The sequence below is a fragment of the Taudactylus pleione genome, unplaced genomic scaffold (assembly GCF_031769625.1).
Source record: "Taudactylus pleione unplaced genomic scaffold, aTauple2 ptg000117l, whole genome shotgun sequence".
NCBI lineage: Eukaryota > Metazoa > Chordata > Amphibia > Anura > Myobatrachidae > Taudactylus > Taudactylus pleione.
In genome coordinates, this window is record NW_028284519.1 from 22054277 (window position 1) to 22066842 (window position 12566).

General features: G+C 42.2%; 1 protein-coding gene across 3 annotated transcripts in view; it reads left to right on the top strand.

The window, feature by feature from the left end:
* Positions 1-12566, top strand: part of GNAO1 (G protein subunit alpha o1) — a 220759-nt gene that overhangs the window by 84363 nt on the left and 123830 nt on the right. For all 3 annotated transcript variants that reach the window (XM_088471918.1, XM_088471919.1, XM_088471917.1), the window contains exon 3: positions 7682-7823. In XM_088471918.1, coding sequence (XP_088328044.1) covers positions 7682-7823 — 142 coding nt within the window. The remainder of the gene's footprint in view (positions 1-7681; positions 7824-12566) is intronic.

Consider the following 12566-nt stretch of genomic DNA (forward strand, 5'->3'; position numbering starts at 1 on the left):
TACTGATCACTCCGAAAAGTCTCCATAGCAATATTTTGTGCCATAAACGTCCTGTTTCAGTTTTGTTTTAGGTCATCTTCACTAAAATGTTTCTGCTATATCTGTGTTGTAAAGCCTTTAATATAGAGGAGACTGCATATAGAGCTTAATTTGCAGAAACACGTTTGCATTATGCAGGCAAGAAGGGAAGTGTCTTAGATTGCTGGATTAACATTTAGATTGAAATAGTATATGCTAATCGTTGTATAATTCTCTGAAATGCAGTCACTTCAGAATTACCTCTCACAGGTGCTGATATACATTACAGTGCCAATTGCACCTGTAGAATATAGTTTGCGATGTTTAGAACTGACTTGGTGACAGGCGATTGGCTAAGCTTATCTATGTCTTTTTTGTAACACTAAAACCATATCCCTTCTTACAGCTAGATATCTATCCATGTCTTGTTAATCCAGCTCCTTTTTTCCTGGCTCTATTCTATTCAAGCCCTATCAATCCTCTAAAGCCTTTACCTCTATCAATCCCTCCCAGCCTTACTATTATCCCTAGTATATTGCCCAAGCCCAGAGCCTTTGTGAATCTTTTCCTACCCCCAGCAATATGCACATCTACTGACCACTTCCTACACACCTCTTTACAGAATTTATATATTTATATGCTGGTACCAAGTGAATAAATATGAAAAGACTGGTGGGTTTCTACTGCCATGTTACATTGCAACGCACAGGCACCTTGTGTAGAGAATGACTTTTCTGGGATCAATGATGATCTGACAGAGAAGATGCTGTGTAAGTGCATTGCCTCAACAATAGGAGACCTACATGTAGGCTGATGACAATAGGATTTACAGCGTGTGACATGGCCTTGGAAGTAAGTGTAATTTGTGACCCTGGAGATAACACAAGGAAGAGTGGGAGTACTGCTGCACTATACAGAATTGCGTATATTGTGGGTGAATAACAATGGTGAGAAAAATGTCATGGGTGAGTTTTGCATATGATTGTATGTGCAGTGCTGGTTTTTCCACTAGGCTTGTACCTATGGGTGCCACTGGCTGAGGGCGGCACAGCAGTCTCCTGCAACAGAACTTTCCAGTGCCCCAATGTAGCTGAGGATTTTTGGATACAGAACAAAAAGACTATGTCCTTCATGGTGGATCAGGGTATGTAACAGGAGCTGGAGCATGTACAGCCTGGGAGAGTTAGTTCGTATCAGGGGGATTCTTGGGAGCAGGCACATGTTTAGTCCAGGAGAGTTGGTTCATATCAGGGGGAGTCTCAGGAGCAGGCACATGTGTAGTTCAGGAGAGTTGGTTCATATCAGGGGGAGTCTCAGGAGCAGGCACATGTGTAGTCCAGGAGAGTTGGTTCATATCATGGGGAGTCTCAGGAGCAGGCACATGTGCAGTCTAGGAGCCTGAAATTTTAGGTTTCCTATCAGGGGGAGTCTTGGGAGCATTGGCATGTGCATTCTGGAAGCCTGGAAGAGGAGGTTCTTGGCTCGCAATAAAAGCCAGTGAAAGTCCAAAAAAAGGCATCAGCAAGCAGTAGGAGTCTCACTAGACGCCTGAAGGGATGGGACGGATACCCAGTCATATTGTCTGACCCCTAAATCTGCCTGTGTATGTGGGGAAGATTTTTTAGGAGTTAGCGGCACAGAAGGGGTTGGGGATATACGTACCAATAAAAAAATAATCCATTGCTACCTCACAGCAATCGGATATTCCATCGCTTGCATAGCCATCATTCCTGGGGTCCCCCAGTGCCCTAAATTGTTGATGTGAAGTATGTTGTGAGGAGGAAATGCCACACAAAGCAGGGACAAAGAGCCCATACATGAAAAAGGGAAAGTTGCCCATGAATAGGGGGCATGAGTCCAGTTATGGAGTATTATGACTAGAGAGGGAGAGTCCGCACTTACAAAAAAAACCCTCACCAGTCTCTGTAAGGAGAAGCGTCACTGCAGAGACAGCGAGGATAAACTAGATAGGAAGATGGAAGCACCATAATAAAGGTAAAGAGCTGGTGATGCCCTAAGTGAGGAAGGGCTGAGGCAATTTAGAAGCCCCAAAGTCTGAGGGGAAGCACTGCAGAGGTATAGCAAAGAGAAGCTGAGCGGATATAGAGTAAAGACCAGCTGAGCAGTGATTAATAATAGACCTCTATAAAGCCTTATGAGGAGAATGCAGAGTGATAAGTAACTCTATATAATCTGAGTTTTCTCCCATAGGACTCAGACTCAGTCCCTCAAAGAGTGTACAGTATGCCTATGAACTGTAAATCATTGATAGATTTTCATTCTCATACAGTAGAAGTACTGTGTAGGAGGGTAGAAGGAGTTGTAGACATTTTGCAGCCAAGTAATGTGCTGGAGGTGTCATGTAACATTTTGGAATAAAAGTTGTGAAACATATTTTGGAATAGTAGTCATGTAACCTATTTGGGGATAGAAACAATCTGGTGCCCAATTTATTGTATTTGTATTGTACACCCACCATGCAACATTACCTGCGTCTACACAAGGAAATGCTTTCCTGTAAAACCTGCATGAGCAGCGACCACTTAGTCACTAACTGCCCACACACGTAAGCTGGCCAGGGTAGAGGAATGCATCTGTGATGAGGTGAGTGATCTATTCATGCACCTCATACCAGTGACGATAACAATTTAGGATAGCTTTCCAGGTAAAGTATTGTTACATCATAGGGATAGGTGTAAGAAACATAGAATGTGACGGCAGATAAGAACGACTTGGCCCATCTAGTCTACCCCTTTTCATTTATCCTTTTGCCAACTTAAACCCTATTTGCTCCATAGGTCTCTCTTAAGGATATTCATATGCTTATCCCAAGCGTGTATAAATTGTTCAACCGTCTTAGCTTCAACTAGCTCTGATGGGAGGCTATTCCACTTATCAACTACTCTTTTTGTGAAGTAGTTTTTCCTCAAATTTCCTCTGAGCCTACCTCCCTCTAGTCTCAGTACATGTCCTCGTGTTCTTGTACTTCTCTTCCTTTGAAGAATGTCTCCCTCCTGTCCCTTGTTAAAATCCTTCATGTATTTGAAAGTTTCTATCATGTCCCCCCTTTCCCTTTGCTTCAAACTATACATATAAAGATCTTTTAGTCTTTCCGGTTAAGTTCTGTGCTGTAGGCCATGCACCTTTTTAGTTGCCCTTCTTTGTACCTAATGTATTTATATCCTTCTGGAGATATGGCCTCCAGAACTGAACACAGGATTCTAGATGAGGCCGTACCAATGACCTATACAGTTGCATTATCACTTCTTTTTTTCCTGCTACTGATTCCTCTCCCTATGTAACCAAGCATCTGACTTGCCTTCCTCAATGCTTTGGTGCATTGCTTGTCTTCCTTCAAGTCATCTGAAATGGTGACTCCTAAATCCCTGTCCTCCTCTGTATTTTCCAATATAGTGTCCTTGATCCTATATTTAGCCTTTAGGTTATTGAGACCCAAGTGCATGGTTTTGCATTTTTTTTACATTAAACTGTAGTTGCCATGTTCTTTGCCCATTCCTCTAGTCTACCCAGATGCTCAGTCATTTGTTTACCCCTCCTGGTGTGTCTACCCGGTTGCATACGTTTGTGTCATCTGCAAAAAGGCATACTTTCCCTTCAATACCATTTGCAATATCACTAACATAGATATTAAACAGCACTGGACCAAGTACAGATCCCTGGAGTACTCCACTGGTAACCTTTCCCTCCTGTGAATACACTCCATTTACTACACCTGTCTGTTTCCTATCCTGCAACCAAGATCTTATCCATTCAACAGTCATAGAATCCAATCCCAAGTTTTCCAGTTTATTTATCAGTCTGCGATGTGGGACCGTGTCAAAATCCTTACTAAAGTCTAGATGAGGTACATTTACGGCCCTCCCTTGATCTATTACTTTTGTCACCCAGTCAAAAAAAGTCAATAAGATATTTGTTTGGCACGATCTCCCCTGAGTAAATCCATGCTGTTTGGGATCCTGTAAATTGTTGGATTTTAGATATTCCACCACTCTTTATTTTAATAGTGTTTCCATTATTTTTCCCACTACTGCTGTAAGGCTTACTGGTCTGTAGTTACTTGCTTCTTCTTTGCTTCCACTTTTGTACAGTGGTATTACATTTGTTCTGTTCCAGTCCCCTGGAATCCCTCCTGATACTAGCGAATGGTTAAATAATTTTGTTAATGGTGTTACCAGAACCCTGTTAAGCTCTTTTAGTATCCCTGATTGTATCCCATCCGGCCCTATTGATTTATCCCAGGGATGGGGAACCTCAGGCCCAGGGGGCCGTATAAGGCCAGCGGAATCATTTGGTCTGGCCCTCTGAGCTTTTTTCTGTTAGCCTCATCTGGCTAGCACTGTACCTAGAATGGCACCCTGCAGTCAGAATCTATGCGGCAGCGCCACCTGGAGCATTCTCCGCTGCCCTTACAGCTCCCCGGAGCATCCTCATGATGCACGGGGTATTGTTGTAATTACCGGCGACTGTGGTGCCACCCCCGTGTGACATCACACGGAGGGGGCATGGCTGGCACAGGGCCCTAGAATAATGTTCTATATATCAAAATGGCCCTCGGCAGGAAAAAGGTTCCCAACCCCTGATTTATCCACTTTCAGTTTTGAGAGTTCTGTTAGGATCCTCTACTCTGTAATTGTACTTTCATGTAGCTCATTTTTATTAATGAATTTACTGTGGGCCCTTCCCCTCTCCTTCTGTAGTGAATACTGAACAAAAATAATTATTTGAATCTGTTATTTCTATTTCTTTGTCTCCCTCTATCATGTACTCTGCCTTAAGTGTTATCATTCCTCCATTTGACTTCCTCCTTTCACTTTTATACTTAATATAGTTTTGTCCCCTTTATCCACTGACTGGGCCATTTTCTCCTCCGTTTCTGCCTTTGCACGCCTAATCACCTTCTTAGCCTCCTTCCTTCTTGCAAAGATGCACCCTTTTGTCTTTATTATTTTGAGTTTGCTTATATTTTCTAAAAGCCATCTTTTTTGCTTTCACACTAGTTGATATCTCTTTTGTAAACCACATTGGCTTTTTTTTCCCCGGTGCTTTTCCTAACCCTTTTAATACAACGGTCAGTAGCCTTTTTGCCCCCAATATTTATTTAGCGATAAGTATAAGAGGCTTACCGTTTACCCTCAATATTTATGTAGAAATAGGTGTAAGGGGCTTACCTTTTGCCCCCAATATTTATATAGTGATAGGTGTAAGGGGCTTACCTTTTACCCTCAATATTTATATAGCTATAGCTGTAAGGGGCTTACCTTTTACCCCCAATATTAATATAGTGATAGGTGTAAGGGGCTTACCATTTACCCACAATATTTATATAGTGATAGGTGTAAGGGGCTTACCTTTTACGCTCCAAAATTTATATAGTGATAGGTGTAAGGGGCTTACCTTTTACCCCCAATATTAATATAGTGATAGGTGTAAGGGGCTTACCTTTTACCCTCAATATTTATATAGCAATAGCTGTAAAGGGCTTACCTTTTACCCTTAAATATTTATATAGCAATAGCTGTAAGGGGCTTACCTTTTACCCCCAATATTTATTTATATAGCAATAGCTGTAAGGGGCTTACCTTTTACCCCCAATATTTATATAGCAATAGCTGTAAGGGGCTTACCTTTCACCCCCAATATTTATATAGCAATAGCTGTAAGGGGCTTACCTTTCACCCCCAATATTTATATAGCAATAGCTGTAAGGGGCTTACCTTTTACCCCCAATATTTATATAGCAATAGCTGTAAGGGGCTTACCTTTTACCCCCAATATTTATATAGTAATAGCTGTAAGGGGCTTACCTTTCACCCCCAATATTTATATAGCAATAGCTGTAAGGGGCTTACCTTTTACCCCCAATATTTATATAGCAATAGGTGTAAGGGGCTTACCTTTTACCCCCAATATTTATATAGTAATAGCTGTAAGGGGCTTACCTTTCACCCCCAATATTTATATAGCAATAGGCGTAAGGGGCTTACCTTTTACCCCCAATATTTATATAGCAATAGGTGTAAGGGGTTTACCTTTTACCCCCAATATTTATATAGAAATAGCTGTAAGGGGCTTACCTTTTACCCCCAATATTTATGTAAAATTATTTCCACATTAATGATTATCACATGTAATTAGTGTAGCTTTTTAACACATGGTAGATGTCAGACTGTGCCATCTGTCAGACTGTGAAGAGTGTTCCCTTCCGATCTCTCCCATTCTTTGTGAGCATGTCCATCCTAATGCCACATACACACTAGATGATATACTCTGAGTGATTATCGTCTAGTGTTTCCCCTGCAGTGCCGAGCTCAATGTCGGTAACGACATTGGGCACACACTGAACGATTTCCTTAACGATATCGTTCAGTGCCGACACCCTCCCTCCCTGAACATGCACAACCTGACAATATCGTCAGGTTGGCCTGCATGTTCAGGCTATGAACGACATCTTCAACGACCCGCGGGAGCGCGCATCGTTGGTCGTTCACTGCGTACACACTGGACGATATTGGATGTGATGAACGATGACTATATCATTAGCGTTCCAATCGTTGAACTTATCGTCTAGTGTGTACGCGGCTTACGGCTGTGAATGTGCTGAAACACAGTCAGGATAGCACTTGGCAGTCTGGAGCTTTGACGCTGTGATCACCAGTGACTGTACGGGTTATAGCATTCGCCGAGATAGCTGCTTATTGGAGCATTCTGCCCCTGAGCTTAATAATTGGGTCCCGTAATGCCAGTATGATGGTCATTTCTACGTTTGTAAAAAAACATCAAACCAAGGGATTCTATTATAGTGTATAATTTGCAGTAAGCTGTTGGGTTTGCCTGGTTTATGCGATCACAGATACGGTAACTTATATTGAATTCTTACATATGTTTGTTTGTGCTGTAAGTGTCATAGACTGAATTCTATTACTCATATCATCATTTGTTTGCCTGGTTTGCATACCTTCTTTCATTTTCACTGCATTGGCTGTCATGTAAATCTTTAATCCAGAGTGCGTTACCACTGAGCGTCCTGCGACATGCCCTAAAAGAATAAGACGTTTGTCCATTACTTGTCTGTGATCTTCCCTTCTAAGCATCCCCTAACACTATATACGATATCTTTGCTTTGCGCTGGGTCTCCAAACAGCTTTAAATCAGAGATTGACATTTTAAGTGGTTTCAGAGCACTTACGCAGTGGCTATTAATCTATATTTATAAAACCTCAGCCCATAACGTTGATGGACCCAGTTTCCTGTAATCTGAGCTGCTTCATTCAAGCACTTGGTTTAATGGGGTGTCCTCTACAATTAATAATTCATGCAGAGCTATAGAATGGTTAGCGAGTAGAGGCTGCCGTGGAACTCCTACTTTCATTGGAAGATTTGTTATTGCCGGTTTGTCGGTTTCACTGGAGCTGCTACAGGAATCTTAGTATTGAAATCATCTTATATTGTTCTACATATTATTTCAGTATAGGCCATCACCCAGTCATGTGCTACACGAGGAGGGTGGTTGCTTCCTTCCAACATATGTATATGTGTTCCTTCCTGTGTTTGTATATATATGTATGTATGTATTTTCTAAATATAGTTTTCTTTGCTATACTTTTTGATCGTTTTAATGAAAATGTGTTCTGTTCTTTTGCAGAATTATCCATGAAGATGGCTTCTCAGGGGAAGATGTCAAGCAGTACAAGCCTGTGGTTTATAGTAACACTATCCAGTCCCTGGCAGCCATTGTTCGTGCCATGGACACCCTGGGCATTGAATATGGTGACAAGGAACGACGGGTGAGTCTTTGTCATTACCTCCCTGGTTATATCTGCTAGTCTTTTCCTCTAGCGCATGTTGTCTGCAGCCTTTAAATATAGTTTATGATCCTCGCAAAGTCACAAATTATCTGGTTCTTAAAAACATTTCTCGGTTTGCCTATGGGACATTTTTTTTTAATCTGTTTCTTTGAGAATGAAACTTTCCAAAAAAAGTGGCTGTGATTAGCACACGCATTTCACAATGCCAAGTGGTTTGCTAACTGATTGGCTAATCATCAGCCATTGATTTGCTAAGGATCATAGAATTTGGAATTCTACCCAGACTTGCAGACCCCTAACTACAGTACCCACTGCCAGACTGTGTCTTAGGATAATGAACTGATAGCATTTAGAGGTTCCGTTGGTTGATCTTTATGGGTTTGCATGGCAGTCATTGGCTGTCTAATTTTATCTATATGCTTTTAACAATGACATAGATTAGAACATATGTTAGAGATATTTGTATATTCATTTATACATGTAATTTAATTTATTGAATAATTTGATTTGCTTTCTTGCTTTTGATAGACCCAATAGTCATTTTCATCTTTTATCTTTTAAAGTCACTGAATGAACTAATGAAGTGTCCCATAAACTATCCCTTATAATCATTGGTTATGGCAACCAAATTAATTTTGTGCCTTTGTTCTAAAGTTTGTCCTTTTCCAGACCCTCTACTTGGCAGCTGCCAGAATTTAGAGGGATCCTCATGTCCCCCGACTAGAAGGTTAAAATAATAACTCTTTAATACTTGAGTTCCATGGTCTAGAGTCTTTAATGATTTAATACACAGTCTTCTACAGACAATTCCAACTCTGTTTATGCAGTATTTCGGGATGAACACTTTCTCTAACCATATTTTAGTTATCTGTTGACGTTTATTAAATTTGTACTTGAAACCAGCCCAGTGACTCTACTTTCACTACATTAATACTGCAGCATTGCATGATTGGGACACAACAGAAGTAGTCTCTGTAAATCATTTCCAGTTCATTAGCAGCAATGTGAACAGATAGAGATACTGAAAGTCAGGTGTGTTTGATCTGAATGGAAAATGGATAGTCTAGTCACACTGATGTGTTTAGTCTGATTCACGTGTATGTCTTGTTTTATTTTTTTAATCATACCTCATTAGTGGTGGAAGCATGTGGGAGTATTTCTATTGGTTTTATTCACTCAGTCAGTGTACAAGAAATATTACATGTAAAACAGGTCTATACGTACATAGGGTTGTGATTTAAATTCTGCATCCTGACATGCAGTGCCGATATGCAATGTGCTTCTTGGCCAAATGCCATGGGGGGGGGGGGGGGGGGGACAGAAAAATTGTCATACTATAAAGTCTGTTCGGGTTGTCAGGAGTTGCCGGGGCCTTTAAAAAAAAATTGGGGGGGATGATTCAGTTTTGGGTTTTTTTCGCAGCCGCAACTACCGTCTAAACTGACGGGAGCTATTCAATTGGTTCTGGGCACCTTAACCTTATTGTCCCCCTGGTTTTGGGTCGCTTTAGACAGGATTAGCCACTACGCGGCTGAACCCCTAGATTTTTGGCACAAAATCTGCGATAAGTGATAGGCCCCGCTGCACTCACACTCAGTGGCACAAACAATTGAATTGCCCCCGTCAGTTTGGAAGGGAGCTGCGGCCATGAAAAAATTATTGAGTTCCTCCCGTTGTGTTTGGTCTGTGGGCTGCCAGTTGGACAGGCTTGTTCTACTGTATGTTGATTATTTGTAGGGAGAAACTACCTCTATATCTTTGCGACTTATGCAATGACAATATTCTTGCTTACAATCACTTTCTCAGTCCAAATAATACCCTGAATATATATATATATATTTCACAAAACCTACTGTGTTTCTGCTACTCAGACTAAAAAAGCAATGAAATTCCAATCATTAAGGCTTACGCCTTAATGGGCATGTTCCTTGTGCAATACAGATATGGTATGCCATCACACCCTGTGGTTAACTACAGATTCAGAACTCTCACAGAGTGAGATTGCTGTCACTCAAAAAATGATGGAGCTGCTAATTCACAAAATTGGGTGTTCATTGGAATACACACACACAGTATATGCTACTGAGGTCTGAGCAGTTATGTGGCTCCCACATCCCACTCAGTGCCCACAATCTTTCCATTCGGTCACCACAACAGTCCCACTGGGTTCCAATATCCTCCTCACTCCATACATCCATCTCATGCAGAATATATCCATCTCATGCAGGTCCCTAATTGCTAAAACGATCATACTGTTTCTATGCATCTACACTTCCTTCCCCTATAATTCTCTATGCTGCTGTATCTTCTTCAATCCCTACTGCTGTGTGGTCTCTCAACTGTGCTAGTCTGTATTCCCTCATCCGCACCAATCTGTCTTTCCCCATCAGTGCCACCCTTTCTTCCTACATCCATGCCACTCTGTTTCCTTCCATCTGCACCACTTCCTTCCCCCCAGCTACGCCACTCTGTCTTCCCCTCATCTATTCCACTCTTTCTTCCTCCATCTGCACCACTCTGTCCCCACCAACAGCGCCATTCAGTCTCCCCCCGCCCCCTCACCACCTGTCTTCCCTCCCATCCATAACAATCTGTCTTCCCCAATCCCTACTGTTGTGTGTTCTCCCATTTGTGCTAGCCTGTGTTCCCTCATCCGCACCAATCTGTCGTTACCTATCTTCGCTGCTGTCTTCCTGTGTCCACTATGTACCCTCCATCCATGTCGCTCTGTCCCCCAAACTGTGCCACTCTGTCCCCCCTCCCCCCCATCCGCACCACTGTTTTCCACCTATCTGTATCACTTTGTCCCCAGCCCCCTCGATCCGCACCACTGTTTTGAAAACCCATCTGCATCACTTTGGCTTCCCCCCATCTGTGTTGCTTAATCTCCTCTCCCCCCTCTTCACGCCTTTCTTTCTCCCCCCATACACACCGCTCTGTCTCCTCCCCCCATCCACACCACTCTTATCCCTTCTGCGCAGCTCTATCTTCTGCTCAGATCTCAGTTGCATAGACTGCATGTGTGTATTCTAATGAGCACACAATTCTGTGAATTAGCAGCTCCACCATTTTGTGAGTCATTGAATCTGCAGTTAACCACAGGGTGTGATTGCATACCATATTTGTATTGCACAAAGAACATGTCCATTAAAGCGTCGGCCTTAATGATCGTAATTTCATTGCTTTTTTAAGTTTGAGTGGCAGAAATTCAGTAGGTTTTGTGAAATTTCAGATCATGCCTAAGAAGCCTTATTGTGACATGTGAAACTGTAAGGTTTTTTGGCTATGGAATTTCATTGCTTTTTTAAAATGTATTAACCATCAGGGTTTGGAGCAGCAAACTGGGCCACCTGCAGCGGAGAAAGACTACAAAATTAAGACGAATTTTGTTTTTTTCGATTCAGCATTAATATAAGGGCATGACCGTGCCCTTATAAAATTGTTCAGTCACGTGAGTGTAAATTAATGGCTCTTCTAATCTACCTACTTGGAAACTTCCTCTACTTGCTTTGTCCTTACTCTTACTAAAAAAGTGACTTTGGAATGGGACCCACCATATTTCAACTCTCCATAAGGCGCTATAAAGCTAATAATAACCAATTATTCTTTTTTACAGGTGCCACTAATTAATAACACTGATTTCATGTAGCACTCAGGGGTAAATTTACTAAGAATCGAAATTGGTCGAGTTTTTTTTTTTTTAATCTCTTATTTGCATTGCCGAATCTCAGGTGACTTTCCCGTTTTTCATCTCTCAAGTTTACTAAGAAGTGAGTTTTCCGATGGTGAAGCAGATCGAGATATCTCCCCCGAGTAGCAAGCTTTGATGAGATTACTCACCCGAGATTGCAGTGTGTTTTCACTGCAAAACTCCCCCGAGCTAGTAGCCTGCACATATCAGTGAGATATGTGAAGGCTGCTTGTGTGTTGTACCTGTAAAAAACGGGTTAAATGTTTTTTGTTTTGTTTTTTTTAAAATTACGTAGGGTCCCCCCTCCCCCCAAAAGCATAACAAGCCCCGGACTGGGCAGCCAGTCCTGGTTCCTAAACTTACGGGGAACAAAACGAGTAGGGGTCCACCCCAATTTAGGAACCGGCACCAGGCTGTAGGGCCAGTCCTGGTTTTAAATATAGAGGGGGGGAGGAATTGCGTAGGGGTCCCCCTATATTTAAAACCAGCACCGGACCCAAACCGACCGGGATGTAATGCCACAGCCAGGAGACCCTATTACCGGGTCTCCATGGCCAAAGCATTCTCACCTCAAGCCGGTCAGGCCAAGCCCGGGGATCTCAGGGGAGGTGGGGACCCCCCAAGAAGGAGTCCCCCCTCTCCAAAAACCCCAGGCTTGGTCTGAACACGGGGCTCTTCCCCACAACCCTGGGCTGTGTGGGTACAGGGGTAATAAAGTGTTAAATAGTAGTAAACTATTGTATTTTACAGTGGAACTACAAGTGCCAGCAGGCGGTCGGCGCACGTACCTCCACTGTAAAATAAATGGTTAAAGAAAGACACAACACACACCGTATACAGTAAAATTTTATTACATACCTACCTGTCCCATTCACACATACTTACCTGCTGCCAGATGTTCTATACTCTCCTCCATCCTCGCGCTGGTCTCCGTAGCATCCAGTGGGTTCTTTGCAAAAATCAAACTGGTACCTGATCCATATACTTACCATTAGCGGTCTATATGTGTGACCACATACACTGCTAACCGT